Source organism: Cuculus canorus, chromosome 21 (genome assembly GCF_017976375.1).
Source record: "Cuculus canorus isolate bCucCan1 chromosome 21, bCucCan1.pri, whole genome shotgun sequence".
NCBI classification, from domain to species: domain Eukaryota; kingdom Metazoa; phylum Chordata; class Aves; order Cuculiformes; family Cuculidae; genus Cuculus; species Cuculus canorus.
Window position 1 is genome coordinate 8035434 of NC_071421.1, and position 20817 is coordinate 8056250.

At 59.8% G+C, this 20817-nt stretch overlaps 1 protein-coding gene across 3 annotated transcripts; it reads left to right on the top strand.

Moving 5' to 3' along the window:
* The first annotated feature begins 3863 nt into the window (after positions 1-3863).
* PHC2 (polyhomeotic homolog 2) lies at positions 3864-20722 on the top strand. 3 transcript variants are annotated; one of them, XM_054085761.1, is made up of 15 exons: positions 3864-4001; positions 7795-7982; positions 8341-8499; positions 8582-8659; positions 9496-9657; positions 10104-10208; positions 10280-10493; positions 11030-11343; positions 12574-12733; positions 14803-15008; positions 15777-15906; positions 16048-16162; positions 17347-17488; positions 17581-17875; positions 18127-20722. In XM_054085761.1, exons 2-15 carry the CDS (start codon positions 7839-7841, stop codon positions 18279-18281), a joined length of 2379 nt encoding a protein of 792 aa, XP_053941736.1. In that variant the 5' UTR covers positions 3864-4001; positions 7795-7838; the 3' UTR covers positions 18282-20722. The 3 variants fall into 3 exon arrangements, with proteins under 3 accessions (XP_053941736.1, XP_053941735.1, XP_053941737.1); XM_054085760.1 differs by having other exon boundaries at positions 15777-15905; positions 16026-16162; XM_054085762.1 differs by having other exon boundaries at positions 15777-15905; positions 16026-16162; positions 17626-17875.
* The last annotated feature ends 95 nt before the right edge of the window (positions 20723-20817 follow it).

Consider the following 20817-nt stretch of genomic DNA (forward strand, 5'->3'; position numbering starts at 1 on the left):
TCTGAAAAAAAATTTCCCTAAAAAAAACTTTTATTTTAAAAAAGCCTTTTTTTTCCAAAAAGAAATCCACCTTTTCTACCTAAAAAAACCCCACCTTTTTCCCTAATACGCTTCTTTACTTTAAAAAAAGCCGGTTTTCCAAATAAATAAAAACACTTCCCCCGCAAAAAAAGAGCATCGTTTTTATTTAAAAGCCTTTTTTTCCCAAAATACCACCTTTCCCCCTCCAAAAAAAAAAGCATTGTTTTTATTTTAAAAAGCCTTCTTCCCCCCCAAAAAAAAATGTTTCCCCAAAAAGCATCTTTGATTTTAAAAAACGCATTTTTTCCCCTAAACGCCACCGGTTTTAGTTTTAAAGAACCTATTTTCTCAATAAAAAAAAAGATTCTTTTCCCTACAAAAAGTATCATTTTTATTAAAAAAACTTTTTCCTAAAAAAATGAACCTTTTTTTTTCCTCATAAAAAGCACTTTTTATTTGAAATGCCTTTTTTTAAAAAAAAAGAAAAACTGTTTCCCAAAAAAAGTATATTTTTTTATTTTAAAGAAAGGTTTTTTTCCCCAAAAAAAGCGCCTTTTTTCCCCCAAAAAACCCTCTTTTTCCCAAAAAAAGCTTTTTTTTCCCCAAAAAAAAACCTTCTTCCCCAAAAAAAACTTTTTCCCCAAAAATAACCTTTATCCCAAAAAAACCCTATATTTTTTTATTTAGGAAAAAAAGCAGATTTTGCCTTTTTTGGATGCTTTAGTCCCGGCGGAGGCCGCGGGGAGGCGGATATGAACCGGCTCCGGCTTCGGCTCCGCTCACATCAGAAAATATCCGGCCTCATTGTTCGGGGGGGGACGCACAGCGTCCGTGTTTTGTTCCCTTGGGACTTTTTGAACCGCATAAATATTTGCGGAGCTCAAGCACGCGGAGGAATATTTTCTTCCCCCCCCTCCCTCCCCCCCTCCTTATTTTTGGGGCCAAATACAGCTTTTTGTACCTTCGGATGGGAAATTTCCGGCTGGAAACCCAACCCTGAGCATGTTTGGAGGTTGAATGGTCGCCCCGCTGCGTGGAAACAATGTGGAATTTTGCTTAAAAGCTTTTCCTGCCCGGTTCCCTGGAGCGCTCCGGAATTGCATCCCACCGGCATCGGCGCGGCACCGCGCCCGGGGATGAACGGGGAGCATCGGCACGCCTGGATTGGGCATCGCTGGGAGTTGTTGGGGTCAACATGGAGATACGGAGCCAGGGATGGGGTGGGATGAGGGTTGGAGGATGGATGGAGTTGGATGAAGGATGGGATTGGATGAGGTTGGATGAGGGATGAGGTTCGATGAGGTTGGATGAGGGATAAGGTTGGATGAAGGATGGGATTGGATGAGGTTGGATGAAGGATGGGGTTGGATGAGGTTGGATGTGGGATGAGGTTGGATGAAGGATGGAGTGGGATGAAAGATGGGATTGGATGAGGTTGGATGTGGGATGAGGTTGGATGAAGGATGGAGTGGGATGAAGGATGGGATTGGATGAGGTTGGATGAGGGATGAGGTTCGATGAGGTTGGATGAGGGATAAGGTTGGATGAAGGATGGGATTGGATGAGGTTGGATGAGGGATGAGGTTGGATGAGGTTGGATGAGGGATAAGGTTGGATGAAGGATGGGATTGGATTAGGTTGGATGAGGGATGGAGTGGGATGAAGGATGGGATTGGATGAGGTTGGATGTGGGATGAGGTTGGATGAAGGATGGAGTGGGATGAAGGATGGGATTGGATGAGGTTGGATGTGGGATGAGGTTGGATGAAGGATGGAGTGGGATGAAAGATGGGATTGGATGAGGTTGGATGTGGGATGAGGTTGGATGAAGGATGGAGTGGGATGAAGGATGGAGTGGGATGAAGGATGGGATTGGATGAGGTTGGATGAAGGATGGGGTTGGATGAGGTTGGATGTGGGATGAGGTTGGATGAAGGATGGGGTGGGATGAGGTTGGATGAAGGATGGGGTTGGATACAGGATGGGGTTGGATATGGGTTGGGATATGGGACAGGGTAGGATAAGGGATGGGTTGGGATGAAGTCGGATGAAGGATGGCGTTGCATATGGGGTGTGGGACAGGGTGGGAAGAGGAATAGGTTGGGATGAGGGATGGGGCGGAATGAAGGATGGAATATAGGACAGGGTGGGATGCAGGATGGGATAAACAACAGGGTGGGATGAGGGATGGGGCAAGATATGGGGTGGGATAAAGGACAGGATGGGATGCCGGATGGGATAAAGGACGGGGCTAGATGTGGGATGGGATACAGGATAGGGTGGGATGTGGGATGGGATACAGGACAGGGTGGGATGCAGGACGAGATACAGACAGGGTGGAATGCAGGATGGGGTGGGATGCAGGATGGGTACCCCAAAATGAAGCCACATCTCCAGGATAAAGGATGCAGGAGGTTTGCTTGATGGGCATCATGTTATTCCTATGGTGGTACCCAAGAGGGCCCCTTCGCCCGACCTCTGGTTGATGGTATCGTCACCGAGTGTGGAATTTTTGGGCTGAAAAGGGTACGATTTGTGTCACACACAGGTCTGAAGGGGTTTGGGAGTGGGCGGGGATGCTCAGGTGAGCACAGAACATCCTCAGTCATGGGAGGTCCCGGAGGAAAAAAAAAAAAGGAGGAAAAAAAGTAAAGAAAAGGAGAAAAAAAGGGGTAAAATGGAAAAAAAAAAAAAAAAACAAAACAAAACTGGGGGGAGGAAGGGAAAGAAAGGGGAGGGAGGGGAAAAAAGGGGTAAAATAAACGGGGCAAAGGGGTAACCCCTGCCCAGGGTTCCAGGGAGGGAGGGAGGGAGGGTGGGCACCGCCCCCTCGTGGCTGCAGCAGGGGAGCCCGAAGGGGGGGTCAGGCACCCCCAGGCTGTGGCATGAACCCCAGAGACCTCCGCACCCCAGTACCCTCACGGGCCCCCCGTACCTCCCAAGACCCCCTCAGTGCCCCTCATAGGCTCCCCTGGGATTCCCCAGAGCCTTCACAGACCGTCCAGTGCCCCCCAGTCACCTCCAGTGCCTACCAATTCCCCCCATAGCCCTCCCAGTACCCCCAAGTACCCCCAGCACCACCACAGCCCTCCCAGCTCCCCCAGTGCCCCCAGAGCCCTCCCAGCTCCCCCAGCACTCCCAGTGCCCCCATAGCCCTCCCAGTTTCCCCAATACCCCCAGTACTCCCATAGCCCTCCCAGCTCCCCCATCACCCCCAGTTCCCCCATAGCCCTCCCAGTTTCCCCAGTGACCTCCATCTCCCCCAGTTCCCTCACAGCTCTCCCAGTTTCCCCAGTACCTCCTGCTCCCCCATAGCTCTCCCAACTCCCCAGCGATCCCCATCTCCCCCAGTTCCCCCACAGCCCTTACCCCCAGTTCCCCCATAACCCTCCCAGTTTCTCCAGTGCCCCCTCCAGGCATCACCGGTACCGATGCCCCCCAAGCTCAGTACCGGCCCGGAACTCCCCGCGGTGACCCCGACCCCCCCCCCGGTCCCGCCCCCCCCCCCGTTGCCATGGCGCGCGGCGCGCGGTGGGCGTGTCTGCCAGGGGCGTAGCCGAGAGCTGATTGGTTGTTGTGAATCACGTGACATCCGGTAGCGTGTGAAATGTGCGATGGGCGTGTCCGCCCTGGGGCGGAGCCGCGCTGTGACTGGTCACTTTCCGTCACGTGACGCGCGGCGCCATGCAAATGAGCCGTAGCAGCGACCCCTCCCAGGGGCGGAGCCGAGCGCTGACTGGTCGCTGCTCCCCACGTGACACGAGGCCGCATGCAAATAAAAGGTGGGCGTGTTCGCCGGGAGGGGAGACTTACCCGGGCGCTGATTGGCTGCGGCGCGTCACGTGACGCGCGGCGCCATGCAAATGAGCGGTGGCAGCGGGGCGCGCGCGGCCGCCGGAGGGAGCCGCGCGCGCCGGCCCCGGGACCCCCGCCCCGCGCCGCCCCCGCCATGGCCCTGCCCGGCGCCCCTCGGCCCGCAGGTACCGCCGCGACGGGCCGCGACGCTTTGTCTGCGCTGAGCCGGGTCCTGAGGGGGGGAGGTTATATTGGGGGGGGGAGGTGTGAGGGGGGGGCCGCGCATGCGCCCCGCGACCGCCCGGCCTCAGTTTACCGCCGCACCCCCCCGCCGCCCGGGTCCCCCCCGACCTGTCCTGCCCTCCTTTACGCCTTTCTCCGTCCATATCCCACCCTCACCGTTCCTTCCGACCCCCTTCCCGTCCTCTGCGCCCCCCCTCTGCTTTTGCACCCCCTTGTTATTGCTCCACACACTGTCACACGTCACCGCGTACCCACCTCCCCTCCATCCCACCCCTCACCACCATCTTCCAGCCCCCCTCTGATTTTGCGACCCTTTATTGTTATTTCCCAGCCCCCACTGTCATATTTCCTCAGTCACCCTCCCATCCCACCTCCTCCCCCATATCCCGCCCCTCGCCACCGTCTCACACCCTCTTATTAACAGTCCTCACCCCTCCCACTATCATATGTCCCTGTTTACCCTCCTATCCCACCCCACCTCCATCCTATCCCATCTTGCACCCCTTGCATCTCACCATCTTGCAGCCCCCTCTCTGATTTTGCACTTCTTTATTATTTCCCACCTCCCCACTGTCATATTTCCTTCCTTCCCATCCCACCCCTCGCCACCATCTTGCACCCCCTTATTAACAGTTCTCACCCCCTGCACTATCATTTAGCACTGCTTATCCCCCTATCCCACCCCCCCTCTTCCCTCTCCCACCCCTCAGCAGTGCTTTCCACACCCCCACCATATCCCTCCCCCCCCACCATCTTGCACCCCCTCTTCAGATTTTGCACCCGCTTATTATTTCCCAGCTCCCCACTGTCATATTTCCCTTCTTACCCTTCTGTCCCACCCTCATCTCACCCCACCAGCACCACATCCCACCCCTCGCTACCATCTTGCCCCCTGATTTTGCACCCCCTTATTATTGCTCTCCACCCCTTTTACTATCGTATATCACTGCCCTCCCCTCCTTCCCCGCCTGCCCTCCCCTCCAGCCCCACCTCCCACCACCATCTTACACCCCGTTATTATCGCTCCCCACCCCCCACTCTCATAAATCACTTCTCACCCTCCTATCCCACCCCCCTTCCTGTTTCCCAGCCCCCAGCACCATTGTTTTTATCCCCTTGTCTCATTTTGCCCCCCATTATTACTGTTTCTCTCCACCATTTCTCACACCCACCATTGATTTTTAGCCCCTTCTGCCTTTGTACCCCCTTATTATTATTTTCCACCCCACCACTGCCATTTTTTCCTGTTTACCATCCTATCCCACCCCCACTACTGTTTCCCACTCCTCACTGTCATCTTGCACCCACTATTATCATTTCCCCCCTATTATCAAGTTCCACTGCTCCCTGTTGTATCCCACCTCCCTCTCTCCTATCCCACCCCTCCCCATTTTCCCCCCCAACTTTGTACCCCCTTTCTGTTGTATCCCTTCATTCCCTTCCACCCTTACGATGATTCATTCGTCTCCCCCCCATCATTTTGTCTCCCCATTTTGGGCTCCTTTTTGGGGGTTCCAGCTCTACAGCTCTTCCCCGTGCTGGCTGTGGGACCCTCCCGTGCCCTCCACCCATGGTGGGTCCTGCCATCACCCAGAATTCATCCCCTTTTATTATTTTGTGTGGATTTAGTGGGATTTTTTTGAGTCTGTAGGCATTGGAAGTGGGTTGATTAGGTCACCTGTGCCTCAAAAGCAAAGTGCTGCCATCTGACACCCCAAAGTCCATGGGGGTTTGGTGCTGGTGAGGACAGAGAAGCTTGGAGCTCAAGCAGGTGGAGCCTGGGCTCCTCCTGGGGGGATTTTGAATGTGCATGGGGTTGGTGTGGCCTCTTGTCATTCTGATATCTCCATGCTCTTCTGGGGATGGAAAAATGGTCCATGGCAGCTCGGTGGGGGAACAGTGCCTCCCAGAATTCCTCTGGCTCATGGTGGACATGTGCTGATGGACAGACATAGGACAGGAAGTGTCATCAAGGCACATGAAGGAGCAGTGGGGACGTGTTGCCACTCCCATGGACACGTTGGAGCAGTAACGCCCTCAGGGGACACAACCTTGTGGGCCACCAAGGCAGAGGACATCACTGCAGCCACATCTGTCGGCTTGGAGGCAGCTGGCATGGTTTGGTGGGGCCTGGCTGTGGTGAGGCCACCAAGACCATCTGCCATAGGTGCCGGCCATGGTCTGATTGCCCCATGCTGCTGTCCCTGGGCCTGCTGTGGTGGCATCCGTTGTGGTGGCACCCATGGACTGGCTGTACTGCGCAAGGGCTCAGTAGGGCTGAATGTCACGGCAGGCGACCAGAGGTGTGTTGGTGTGGTGGCCATTGTTGGCTGTTGGTGACCATGGAGCCTCATGGCCACCGTGGTCACAGCAGTGAAGGTGGCAGCTCTCACAAACCCTCCTGCAGCCCCACAGCATCTGTCCCTCTGTCCCTGTCCTCTTCCCATCCTCTGTCCTCCCATCCATCCCCTTCTTTCCATCACTTTGTCCCTCTTCTTCCTTCCCCCATCCTTCCCTCCATCTTTCGTTCTCTTCATCCCTTTCCTCTGGCGGTCCTTTCTTCCTACATTCTTCCCCTACTTCCATCCAGCATTCCTTCTGTCTGTCCTTCCCTCCCTCCATCTCTTTCCCTCTGTCCATCTTTCCTCCCTCTCATCTGTCCATTCTTCCATGTATCCTTTGGTCCCTCCCTTTCCTTCCATCTGTCTGTGTGTCCTTTTCTTCCTTCCTTAGTCCCTCCCTTTCCTTCCGTCCATCCATGCATCCTTTCCTTCCATCCTTCCTTTCCTCCCTCTTCCTTCCTGTCCTTCCATGCATCCTTTCCTTCCTGTTCTCCATCCTTCTGTTCATCCTTCCTTTCATACTCCTCTCTATCCTACTGTCTGTCCTTTCCCTCTTCTGCCCATCTGTCCTTCCCTCCCTCAGGCTCTCTGCTTCCTTCTATCTCTTTCCTATTTCCTTCTGTTCTCCCCTCTTCTCCTTTGTCCCTTTCCTACCCCCCTTCTCCCCTTCCCTCATTTCCTTTTGTCCCTTCATCCCTTTCCTACTCCTCTCCATGCCTCTGTCTGTCCTTCCTTTTCTCCATCCCTCTCTCCGTCCTTCTGTCCGTCCCTGCACCCTTACCTTTCTGTCCTTCCGGCCATCCCTCTGTCTGTCCTTTCTTTTCTCCATCCCTCTGTCCATCCATCCCTTTGTCCCTTTCCTCCTCTTGTCCATCCTTCTGCCTCTCCCTGCATCCTTATTCTCATCTCTCCCTTCCTTCCAGCCATCCCTCTGTCCGTCCATCCCTCCCATCACCCTGTGTGTCCTTCTGTCCCTCCTGCTCCCCATCTCCCCCTGCACTGGGTGCCGCTCTCTCCCTCAGCACCTGGCGCAGGATGTGGCCCCAGCCCCCTTCACCCTGGGTGGGGGGTTGCAGGGACCCCTTTGGGATGCAACCATGGGGCCTCGTGCCCTCCTTCCTCCATCCCGCTCTCCTCCTCCTCCCGCTTTGTCTATGCCAGCGCCTCACAGGCAGCAATTCCCCCCCACTGTCTGGCACCCATGGGTGCCCCCTGGGGTGGGAGATACTTTCAAACGGGGTTTTGAGGGGGTCTTACCCACCCCAACCACACCAGGGTGGGATTCGATGTGTCCATTGGCTCTGGCATCTGACCGTAACTCTGTGCCGAGACTCAGAGCTGACAGCAGGTGCCACCTTCAGGTGCTCCCTTTCACCCTTCTTTGCCTCCCCAGCTCTAGCCTGACCCCTGCCACGCCGCAGCGCCCGGCAAAGCGCCATGGAGAACGAGCAGCTCCCGGCACCTCTGCCCTCCAGCAGCGCCGGCGGCACAGCCACGACGCCCAGCAGCACTGGCACCGCTCGCCCACCTGCACCCCAAATCTCAGTCTACAGCGGCATCCCTGACCGCCAGACCGTCCAGGTGTGATACTGGGGGGGGCTGGCATTGGGACAGTGGCGTTTTGGGGTTGGGGTTCAGCCTGGGGATATCTGGGATAAGGGGAATGGCTTTAAATTGGAAAGGGGAAGATTTAGACTAGAAATCGGGAAGAAATTCTTCGCTATGAGAGTGGGGAGCCTCTGGCCCAGGTTGCCCAGAGCAGTGGTGGCTGCCCCATCCCTGGAGGAGTTCAAGGCCAGGCTGGATGTAGTTTGGAGCAACCGGATCCAGTGGGAGATGTCCCTTCCCGTGGCAGGGGGTTGGAGCTGAATGAGCTTTGAGATCCCTTCCGACCCAAATGATTCTGTGATTCGTTCTATGTGCTTTTTTCCCCCAAAAGGTGATCCAGCAAGCACTGCACCGGCAGCCCAACACGGCGGCGCAGTACCTGCAGCAGATGTATGCAGCTCAGCAGCAGCACCTGATGCTGCAGACGGCAGCACTACAGCAGCAGCACCTCACCAGCGCGCAGCTCCAGAGCCTGGCTGCCGTGCAGCAGGTACGGACACTGCCCCAGGGCACCCGGGAGTGCTGCGCTGCAGGACAGCAGCTTAAGCTCAGCTCTTCTTTATCCCCACAAGGCGAGCCTGGCGGCAAACCGGCAGAGTGGTTCTTCAGGTGGGAACGGCACTCAACCAGCACCGGCACAGCAGCCCACGGTGAGTCCTTCTCTGGTCTGGCACCCAGCCGCCACTCCCAGCCTTCTCATAGATTCATGGAATGGGCTGGGTTGGAAGGGACCTCAAAGTCAATCCAGTTCCAACTCCTGCTGTGGGCAGGGACACTTCCCAGTGGATCAGGTTCCATTCGTCCTATCTCTGCACTCTCTGATCCAGAGCCCCTCCCCAGCTTTCCTGGACCCCCTTTCAGCACTGGAAGTCTCTCCAGAGTCGTCTTTTCTCCGAGCTGAACAACTCCAACTCTCAGGGAAGGTTGTCCTGTACAGCTGGGAAGCAGTCTGTGATGGGAATAAAATCCCCTTGCTTGCTTGGTGGAGCAAACGGAGATGTGACTTCTCCTGCAGATACAGGGTGTTCATCCCTCTGTGTACGCCATGAGCAGAAATTTGGTGTCTTCCCTGTGCTCCTCACCATGACCAAGGATGCACAATGATGCTCTGGCTCTGCTGGAGATGCTTCACAAGCCCTTGCCCAGCTGCTGAGTGTCTCCCGGGAAGGTGTTTTGCTGGAGAAACCACTCAACTTTACAAAAAGGCCATTTTCTGGAGCAGGGACGGAGTGTTGCTGTTGATTAGTAGAGGATTTGGGCATGTTTTGAAGCCCACCACGACTTTGCTTGGTCATTCCATAGAATCACCGAATGGTTTGGGTTGGAAGGGACCTCAAAGCCCACCCAGTCCCACCCTCTGCCACGGGCAGGGACACCTCCCGCTGGATCAGGGGCTCCAAGCCCCATCCAACCTGACCTTGAGCCCCTCCAGGGATGGGGCAGCCACCACTGCTCTGGGCAACCTTCTCCCACCATCCCATTGCAGATCAACCTGGCAACGTCTCCGGCAGCCGCGCAGCTGCTGAACCGGGCGCAGAGCGTCACTCCCAGTGCGTCGGGCATCGCACAGCAGGCGGTGCTGCTGGGCAATGCCACCTCGCCCGCCCTCACCGCCAGCCAGGCCCAGATGTACCTGCGAGCACAGATGGTAAGAGGCCACCACTGCCCCCAGTACCCTGCCCCACAGCACTGTGGGGCAGCTGGGACCCATGGGGTGCCCATTGTTTGGCCGTGAGGTAGCCGCGACCCATGGGGTGCTTGTCGTCCAGCTGTGGGGTGGCCACAACTCATGAGTACCTGTTGTCCCCCTGTGGGGCGACCGGGACTTTTCTAGAATGCCTGTTGTCCTGCTGTGGGGTGCCCACAACGTGTGGGATGCCCATCATCTTTCTGTGGGGTGGCCGGGACCCGTGGGGTGCCCATCGCCCCGCTGGGGGGTGGCTGGAACCTGTGTGGTGCCTGTCCCTTGCACCCACAATCTCACACCCCACACGTCTGCACCCCATAAATGTTCCTGGGGGAGAGGGATGTGACACATATGGGGTGCCGCCCTCCCCGCTGTGGGGCCGAGCACCCACTCTCTGTGCCCCCCAGCTCATCTTCACGCCCACGGGCCCCGTCAGCACCGTGCGCCCCGAGAGCCCCGCGCCTGCCCCACCGCCGGCCCCACCACCTGCCCCACCGCCCGCTCCCCCCCAGGTGAGTCCCCCCACACCTCCGGCCCCCCAGAATCCCCCTCCCCACGCCCCCCTGACCCACTGCCGTTGCAGGTGCACAGCCTGGCCCTGCGCCCCGCCGGCCCCCACCTCCCCACCCTGGCCATGAAGCCCCCTGGGGGTGCCCCACCCCGGGCCGGCCCCCCCCGGGGGCCCCCACCCGACCCCCCCGCCGAGCACCTCAAAAAAGCCGAGGGTCTTGAGGCCCGCTCCCACCCCCTGACCCGCGCCACCGCCCCCGCTGCCGCCCACCCGCTCATCACCCCAGGTAAGGTGCTGCGCTGGGGCAGGGGGGGCACCCAGGGGTGCTGAAAGAGTTGCAGGGCGGGTTGGGTGTTCGCTCTGAAACCTAATGATGGGGACCCACAGCCCCATATGCCAACTTCAGGGGTGTCACCCCCAGTTTGGGGGCTTAGAAAATCACGGGGAGGAGAGCAGAGCGGGCGCAGCCCTCTACAAAGCAGCCTGTGAGGTGGCCACTCTGAAACCTAATGATGGTTTTCTTGCCTGGATGTGCTGGCAGCCCCATACGCCAACTTCAAGGTTGTGTTGCCCCCATTTGGGGTGCTCAGAAAGTCAAGGGTGAGGGGAGCAGGGTGGGTGCAGCCCTCTACCAAGCAGCCTGTGAAGTGTTCACTCTGAAACCTAATGATGGCACATACTGCGTGTCAGCATCCTGCTTGTATTTGGGTTTGAGGAGCAGCCTCGCGGTGGAGTGGGGGGTTCTGGGGGTATGGAGTCCACTGGGGGCTGATATGCCGGTGACAAGGGGGGTGTCCCTGTCCCCCATCACTGTCCCTGCAGCCTATGCCCCGCTGCAGCCCCCCCAGTTCCTGCAGCAGCCGCCGAAGCCGATGCAACCGCAGCAGCAGTTCGTCATTCAGCAGCAGCAGCTGGCACCTCGCGGGCAGCCCCCCTCAGCACCCCCTGCTGCCCCCCAACTCCAGCCCCTGCCCCCCGCCAGCCCCGGCCCGGCTCCCCAACCCAAAGCAGGGGTCCCCCAAGGAACGGGCGGCGAGGGCGGCCCCCCCAACGGTCACCCCAGCTGCCACGCTGCCCCCCGCAAGTTCCAGCACGCCTCTGCCGTCATCCTGCAGCTGCAGCCCGCCGGCGCCACGGTGAGGGGCTCCCCAGCCCCCCGGCACGGCTTGGGGGGGCTGGGGGGCATCTGGGCTGGGGAGGAGGGAGTGAGGAGGGCATGGAGGCTGGTCTGTGCACATGTGTGTGCATGCAGGTGTGCAGGGTCCAGAGCCCACCACGCACGGGTGCATGTAGAGTTGTGTGCATGCAGATGTGCTCAATCCACGTGTGCCTGCATGCACACATGTGCACACTCACGCCAGATCTGTGCAGATGTGTACCTGTTCCAGGCATGTGTGTGCTTAATCTGTGTGTGTGTGTGCACTTGGGCCTCATCCATGTATGTGTGATCCATGATGTGTGATCATGCGGATGTGTGCACAGCTTTGCCACATCTGTGCACAGGTGTGTGTAGGTGTGTACCTGGCCTGGGTGGGCATGTTTGCTTGATCCATGCATGTGCATCTGTACTGGATCCATACGTGTGCACAGGTTTGCCGGATCCCTGTGCATATGCATGCATGTGGCCTTGATCCCTGCGTGTTTGATCCCTGCATGCCTGATCCATGCATGTGTGCTTGAAATGTGTGTGATCCGTGCATATGTGCCCCTTATCCATGTGCTTGATCCCTGTGTGATCCAGGCATGTGCGTGTATCCTGGACCCCCGCGTGTGTGCGCGTGTGCTTGTTCCTTGCACATCTGTACATGTGGGATTGACCCTTTTGTATCCTTTGACCTGTGCATGTGGGTTCGTTCCGTGCATGTTTGATTCCTTTGTGTATGATCCGTGCACGTGTGTGTGATCTGTGCACGTGTGTGTACTGAATCCACAGGTTTGTCACATCCACACACATGCGTGTGTGCACATGTGCTCGATATGTGTATGTGTTTGCACACGGGCTTGAGCCCCACTGTGGTTGATCCATGCACATGTGCTCGATCCGTGTGTGGTCCCTGCACATGCGTGTGTGCTGGATCCATGCACGTGTGTGCATGTGGGCTTGATCTGCGTGTCTGCTCCGTGCACGTGTGAGCCAACACGGATCCATGATCAAATGCACGGGTGTGAACACGGATGGGTCAGACACGTGTGCGCACGCATGCACGCCTGATCCAGGCCCATGCGTGTGCCAGCTCCACGCACACGTGTGTGCACGTGCCCGTGCATGCTCGAGCCCTGCATGCCCATGCGTGTGCATGCCCGTGTCAACTCTACACACGCGTGTTGAACCCCTGCACGCCTGACGCTCGCCCCCGCCGCCGCAGCCCCCGCTGGGGGTCCCCGAGGGCGCCTGCCGGGACCCGCTGCCCACCCCGAGGAGCGCCGACAGCCCGCCCGCCGCCCCGCTGCAGCCCCCTGCCCTCTCGCCGCCCGCCGCCCCCCCGGGCCCCGACACCCCTGAGGGCGAGCGGACCCCCGGCCACGGTAAGCCCGAACCCACCCGCTGGGGGGGTGCCCCGCCGCCCCCATAGGGCACGGTGGGGGGAAACTGAGGCACAGGGGTCAGGCGGGGCGCTGGCTGTGGCCCCACCTGGGGTCCCAGAGGTAGCTGTGGCATCGCCACAGGGGTGACACGGAGGGTTGGGGAGAGGAGTGGGGGTGCGAGGGTCCCCTCTGGGCGTTACGGAGGCCGCTGTGCCCTTGGCCTCGCACGTTATGGGATGTGACGGCTGCGCACGGCACGCGTGGCCGCTGGGGGGCGAGGCCACGCCCACTCCTGCCCGCCCTGCCGGAGGCCACGCCTTTCGTGCCCTCCCAGTCTGTTCCCCTCGCTGCGGCCACGCCCCTTCCGTCACCCTTGTCTGCTCCGCGTCCTGAGGCCACGCCCCCTCCTGCCCTCCCAAAGCTGCGCTTCCCCCCTCGCCGAGGCCACACCCACTCCCTGAGGATACGCCCCTCTTGTGAGGTCAGGCCCCGTCCCTGAGGCCACGCCCCCGTCGCTCGCTCCCGAGGCCTCGCCCGCCCAGTCCGCTCCTCCTCTACCGGGCCACGGCCCCATCACCCCAGTCAGTCTACGTCCCCTCCAGGCCACACTCCCTCCCCGTGCCGTGGGGGCGCGCACAAGCTCCAGGCCACGCCCCTTCCCGGTATGCAGTATACTTCCCTTCTCGGCGAGGCCACGCCCCTCTCCCGCAGGGTGGGGCGGCAGCCACTGGAGGGCGGGGCCAAATCCAGACCACGCCCCCTCTCTGCACTCAGTCTGTGTCCCGATGCGGCGCCACCTCCCGCAGGGCGGGGCTACGCTCTGGCCACACCCCTTTTTCCGTCCCACTGGGTCCTCCCTCTCCCCGCGGCGGGCGCGGCAGCCAATCGGGGGCGGGATCGCGCCCTGGCCACGCCTCCTTTCCGCTCTGGTCACGCCCCCCGGCGCGCGCGGCAGCCAATGGCGCGGGGAGGGGGCGCGGCTGCCGCCAGGCCCCGCCTCTCCCCGCGCCGCCGCCGCCTTTGTCCGCGCTGCTGCCGCCGCCGCCGCCTTTGTCCGCGCCATGGGGCCGTGACCGCCCAGCCCCGCCGGTGAGTGCGGCCCGGTGCCGCCCGCACCAGCCCCGGCGGGGCCCGGCCCGGCCCGGCGGGCTCTGACCTCACTTCCGCATCCGCCCCCGCCCGCCCCCGCCACGGCCCCGCAGCCTCGGCCCGGCCGCAGGTAGGGGCGGGGGGGCCGCGCCAGGGTCCCGCTGGCACCGCACCCCGCGAGGGGCCGCACGGGGAGAGATCGGGCCTTATTGGGGCCGTGCTGGGAGAGAAGGGGCCTTACTGGGAGAAAAAAGGCCTTATTGAGGCCTTACTGGGAGAGGAGGGGCCTTATTGAGGTTGTAGTGGGAGAGAAGGGGCCTTATTGGTGCTGTACTGGGAAAGAAGAGGCCTTATTTGAGTCGTAATAGGAGAGAAGGGGCCTTATTGAGCCACAATGGGAGCGAAGGGGCCTTATCAAGGCAGTAATGGGAGAGAAGGGGCCTTACTGGGGCCACAATGGGAGAGAAGGGGCCTTACTGAGGCCGTACTGGGAGAGAAGGGGCTTTACTGGGGGAGATGAGCGCCTACTGGTCCGTACGGGGAGAGATGAGGTTGTATTGGGGCCGTACTGGGGGAGAGATGGGTATATTTGGGCTGTACTGGGACCTTACTGGCGTGGATGGGGCTGTATGAGAGCCTTAGAGAGGGGATGGGGATATCTTTGGGCTGTACTGGGGGAACTGAGGTTGTCTCTGGGCCATACTCGGGGAGCTGGAGCCATACTGGGCTGTACTGGGGGAGCTGGGGTTGTCTTTGGGCTATACTGGGCCGTACGGGGAGAGCTGGAGCCATACAGGCCCAATTTTTGGGCCCCCCTTCAGGATACAGGCTCTTGAGGGTCCTGGTGGGGCCCTTCTGGGCTCTACTGGGCGGCACTGGGAGCGGCAGCAGCTGCCGCTGGGTTCCACCAGCTGTATGATAATGCGCGCCGTGGCGTCACCGCCAGCGTCACCACCCGTGCCCGGTGTCCCTTTCCGCAGAGCCGACCGCCGACCGCCTTCATGCGCAGCCCGCGGCCCTGGCCAGCGCTCCCGGCATGACCTCGGGCACCGGAACCTCTGCCTCCACCGTCGCCGCCGCCCCCCACAATGGTGAGAACAAACCACCCCAGGCCATCGTGAAACCCCAAATCCTCACCCACGTCATCGAGGGCTTCGTCATCCAGGAAGGGGCAGAACCGTTCCCGGTAACGTTATCCTCCAATCGGATCCTCGGGCCCGCTCCCATGGGGCGGAAGGGAAGGGGATTTTTGGAGGGGATGGGAGCACCTAATACTGGTTTTCCTGCTTTTATGCCAACTTGAGGGGTGTCAGCTCTTCCTGGGGGGCTCAGAGCAGACTGGTGGGGCGTTCACTCTGAAACCTAATGATGGTTTTCTTGCCTGTTCATGGGACTCAGAGCCCTGTGTGCTGATTTTAGGGGTACCACCCCATCTTGGGGTGCTCAGAAAGTCAAGGGAAAGGGAGCAGGGTGGGTGCAGCCCTCAGCCAAGCTGCCAGTGAGGTCTTCACTCTGAAACCTAACGATGTTTTCTTGTCTGTACATGTTGACAAGCCCATATTCCCACTTTAGGGGCATCACCCCACCTTGGGGCACTCAGGAAGTCACAGGGAGGGGAGAAAGGGGGGCACAGCTCCCAGCCAAGCAGCTAGTAGGGCATTGACTCTGAAACCTAATGATGGTTTTCTCGCCTGTACATAGCACCCACAGCCCTGTGTGCAGACTTTGGGTGCTCAGAAGGTCAGGGGGAGGGGAGTAGGGTGGGCACAATCCTCAGCAAAGCAGCTTGCGGGGCATTCACTCTGAAACCTAATGACGGCCCACACTGTGCATCAGCATCCTGCTTGTATTTGAGTTTGAGGATCAGCTTGGTGGTGGAGGAGGGGGATCCTGAGGTCCCTCGGGTTGGATTTTTGGGGGGCTGGGAGCACCCACGAGTGTTTTTGTGGTGCAGGTGGGGCGCTCCTCGCTCCTGGTGGGGAACCTGAAGAAGAAGTATGCGCAGGAGCTGCTGGCGGAGAAACTCCCACAGCAGGACAACACCACCACCACCGACTCTGAGATGGAGGAGCCCTACTTGCAAGGTAGCGCCCGGCCCCCCAAAATGCTCCTCGTCTTAGGACACTCCCCCCGACAAAACCTGAAGCCCCACGAGGTGTTTCTGGGGTCCAACGCGGCTGAGCTGGTTGCGTTTCTCTCTCTGGGTGTCCCTGCGCGCCCCCCAGAATCCAAAGAGGAGGGGAACCCCCCCAAACTGAAGTGCGAGCTATGTGGCCGCGTCGACTTTGCTTACAAATTCAAGCGCTCCAAGCGCTTCTGCTCCATGGCCTGTGCCAAGAGGTAACCCCGGCGCCCGCTGCGCCAGGGGGGATCCGGCCCCCGCGCCCCCTTCTCTCCCCCCAGGATCCAGGGCCTCCTCCCAGCATCCAACCCTCCCCCTCACCCCATTCTCTCCCACAGGATCAATCCCCATATCCCTCACCCCTTTTCCTCCCCAGTATCTAAGCCCTCCTCGCAGTATCCGTACCCCCTCTCTCACTCCTTTCTGTCCTCCCAGTATCCAAGTTCTTCTCCCAGTATCCAAGTCATCCCAGTATCCAAGCCCCACTCCCTCACCCCACTCTTTTCTCCCAGTATTAAAGCACTCCTCCCAATATCCAGGCCCCCTCCCTCACACCATCCCCTCCCCTCCCAGTATCCAGGGCCCCCCTCACCCCATTCCCCGCTCCCAGTATCCAGGCCCCCCCCTCACCCCATTCCCCCCTCCCAGTGTCCAGGCCCCCTCCCTCACATCATTCCCCTCTCCCAATATCCAGGCCCCCTCCTCACCCTATTCTTCCCTCCCTCAACCCATTCCCCCCTCCCAGTATCCAGGCCCCCACCCCATTCCCCCCCTCTCTGTCATTCCCCCCTCCCAGTATCCAGGCCCCCCCCTCACCCCATAACCCCCTCCCTCACCCCATCCCCCCCTCCCAGTATCCAGGCCCCCCTCTTCCCCCATTCCCTCCCTCCCAGTATCCAGGCCCCCTCCCTCACATCATTCCCCCCTCCCAGTATCCAGGCCCCCTCCCTCACCCCATTCTCCTCCTCCCAGTATCCAGGCCCCCCTCTTCCCCCATTCCCTCCCTCCCAGTATCCAGGCCCCCTCCCTCACATCATTCCCCCCTCCCAGTATCCAGGCCCCCTCCCTCACCCCATTCCCCCCTCCCAGTATCCAGGCCCCCCCCTCTACCCCCATTCCCCCCTCCCTCACATCATTCCCCCCTCCCAGTATCCAGGCCCCCTCCCTCACATCATTCCCCCCTCCCAGTATCCAGGCCCCCCCTCTCCCCCCATTCCCCCCTCCCTCACCCCATCCCCCCTCCCAGTACCCAGGGCCCCCCCCCCACCCCATTCCCTCCCTCTCTAATGCCATTCCCCCCTCCCAGTATCCAGGCCCCCCCACCCCACCCCATTTCCCCCCTCCCAGTATCCAGGCCTTCCTCCCAGTCTCCATTCCCCCTCCCTCACCGGTTTTCCGCCAGGTACAACGTGGGCTGCACGAAGCGGGTGGGTTTGTTCCACCCGGATCGCAGCAAGCTGCAAAAGCCCGGGGGGCCGCCCCACAACCGCCGTCGGACCTGCAAGGGGACGCTGCCCCCCCTCAGCAAAGACACCAAGAAGCAGGTGAGGGCAGGGGACCGGGTGGGATTTGTCCCTAAATCCTGGCTCCCACGGACACGGGTGGGCTCTGAGGCCGGCGCTGCTCCGTCCCGCAGCCGCCGGTTTCTCTCCCGCCGGGGTCCATGACGGCGTCGTTGCAGCTCAACCACAGCCAAGAAGATTCGAGTCGTTGTTCGGATAATTCGAGCTACGAGGAGCCGCTCTCTCCGATCTCGGCGAGTTCCTCCACGTCCCGCCGGCGGCAGGGTGAGCGCGACCTGGAGCTGCGCGAGATGGAGCTGCCGGATGTCCACGTCCGTGACCTGGCCAGCATCGGCCACCGCTTCCTCCCCAGCGAGCCCAGCAAGTGGAACGTGGAGGATGTCTATGAGTTCATCCGCTCGCTGCCAGGTGAGGAACGTTTGGTGTTGGAACTGGAGAGGGGATAACATTGCCCAGAGCAGCGGTGGCTGCCCCATCCCTGGAGGGGTTCCAGGCCAGGTTGGATGGGGCTCGGAGCCCCTGAGCCAGTGGGAGGTGTCCCTGTCCACGGCAGGGGTGGGACTGGATGGGCTTTGAGGTCTCTTCCAACCCAAACTGTTCCATGATTCTATGAGCTCAGTTTGGAGGAGGGGGTTCTGAGCGCAGCCCCTTCCCCGCAGGCTGCCAGGAGATCGCGGAAGAGTTCCGGGCGCAGGAGATCGACGGGCAGGCGCTGCTGCTGCTCAAGGAGGATCATCTCATGAGCACCATGAACATCAAACTGGGACCGGCCCTCAAGATCTACGCCCGTATCAGCATGCTCAAGGACTCCTAGAGCCGGGCGGGGGGGGCAGCACCCCTAGGATACCCCCCCTCCCACCCCCCTGTCTGTGGGGAAGGGGTTTTGGGGGGCAGGGGAGCCACTTCTGAGCACAACCCAGCCCCGGGGTGCCCCCCCCGGGGTCTGTATATAGGCCGTAGTGATAGCGTCCCCCCAAAATGGGGGAAACCCCCCTATTCTGGCAGGGAGGGGGGGTCCCTGCATCTCCCCCATGTGTGTTGTTTCCCCACCACCCCAAAAAAAAACGGCAGGGCGAAGCAGGACCATTGCCTTAACGTGCCCCCCCCTACACACACACACACACACACACACAGACACACACAGAGAAGTTGGGGTTTGGGCTACCAGCCCCGGGGGGGGGGTGTTAGCCCCAGGGGGGGCATCTTGGGGTGCCCAGGGCGGGGAGAAGACAGAGAGTTGTTCCCCCACATCCTCCCCCCACCATCTCCAGCCCTGTCCCCCTCCCTGCTGGGATTTGGGCTACCATCCCTGTGCGGGGGGTAAAGGACAACTTGGGGTGCCCAGGGGGCACAGAGGAGGAGTTGCCCCACACACACACCCCCTCCAGCCCCCCCCTAAGCCGGGATTTGGGCTGCCACCCCTGAGGGGGGGTTAGCCCTGGGGGAGAGAGCACATCTTGGGGTGCCCTGGGGGTGGTGGGGGGGAAGAGGAAGAGTCGCACCCTACAGACCCCTTCCAGCCCCCCCCAAGCTGGGATTTGGGCTACCAGCCCGGGGGGGTGTTAGCCCTGGAGAGGAGGGGGCACAGCTTGGGGTGCCCATGGCGAGTGGAGGAGGAGGCGCCCCCCCACACCCTGTGCTTGGGGGTGGGAGGATGGGGTTGGGCCCCCCCCGGCAGGTGAGCAGGCCCTCCTCCCCCTCCCCCGGCCACCAAGGCCTTTTTAAGAAAAGAAAAGAAAAAAAAAATGGAAAAAAACCTCACGGATCCCTCCCCTTTTCCTGTTTTTTTTTTGTTTGTTTTTTGTTTTGTTTTGTTTTTAATAAACACCGAAAAAGAAAAAACTTCAGGGCCCCCAACTTTTCCTCCTCACCTCCCCCCAGTTCCTTCCCAAGTCCCTATGGGGTGGGGATGGTGTCACCTTCCTGGGATGTGTCCACACCTCTTGTCACCCGTAGGTGCCCCCAAATCACAGCGTGGGGCTCCCACCTTGCGAGGTGGGATGGGGAAACGGAGGGGACACTTATGGTGGCTCCATGATGCTGGTGGCCATGGGGAGGTGCTCACGTTGGGGAGGTGGCCCTGGAGATCAGGACTGGTCAGTGGAGGTGGTGGCCCTGTGGTCGGAGGTCCCCAGAACTGGTGGCCCTGAGGATCAGGACTGGTCCCCAGAGCTGGTGACCCTGTGGTCAAAGGTCCCCAGAACTGGTGGCCCTGAGGATCAGGACTGGTCCCTGAGCTGGTGACCCTGTGGTCAGAGGTCCCCAGAACTGGTGGCCCTGAGGATCAGGACTGGTCCCCGGAGCTGGTGACCCTGTGGTCAGAGGTCCCCAGAACTGGTGGCCCTGGAGATCAGGACTGGTCCCCAGAGCAGGTGGCCCTGTGGTCAGAGGTCTCCAGAACTGGTGGCCCTGAGGATCAGGACTGGTTCCCAGAGCTGGTGGCCCTGTGGTCGGGGGTCCCCAGAACTGGTGGCCCTGCAGATCAGGACTGGTCCCCATAGCTGGTGGCTCTGTGGTTGGAGGTGCCCAGAACTGCTGGCCCTGGAGATCAGGACTGGTCCCCGGAGCTGGTGACCCTGTGGTTGGGGGTCCCCAGAACTGGTGGCCCTGAGGATCAGGACTGGTCCCCGGAGTTGGTGGCCCTGTGGTCAGAGGTCCCCAGAACCGGTGGCCCTGAGGATCAGGACTGGTCCCCAGAGCTGGTGACGCTGTGGTCGGAGGTCCCCAGGACTGGCGAGGGTGGTCCCAGCACGGTGTCCCTGGAGTTGGTGGCCCCAAGGCTGGTGGCATTGTCCCCGTCCCCTGCAGGACCCTCTTCTTCCCCCCGTTTTTCCACTTTTTCCGCCCCAAACAAACACAAAACCCGTATTTGTATTTTTTTGTCATCACTGTTTTATTCTTCTCTTTTTTTTGGAAACGGGTGCCGGGTTGGGGGATTTTGCTCCGTTCCGACACCGCGGGTCCCCCCGGCTCCTCTGTGACCACAATGCAAGACAGCGAGGGGGAGGGAGGGCGCGCTTTTTTTTTTTGTCATTTTTCTCTTCTTTTTGGCTTTTTTTTCATGTTTTTTCCTCCTTTTTTACCAAGGTCTGACCTAACTCTAGGGCTGTGGCCCGGGATTCACCGAGGGGGATAAAAAAAGCCCCAAAAGGAGGGGGTTTTAGGTGTAGAAGAGGCGTATTTACACGGTATTAACATGCGGACAGAAAAGATTACACTATCGAGTATCGTACAACACCGAGGGGAAAAGGGAGGGGGAAAGGGGGGGGGAATAAAAAATAACGGGAGAGGGAAGGGTTAAAAATGAATAAACAGGAGGTAAATGAAACACCAAAAAAACAAAACAACAA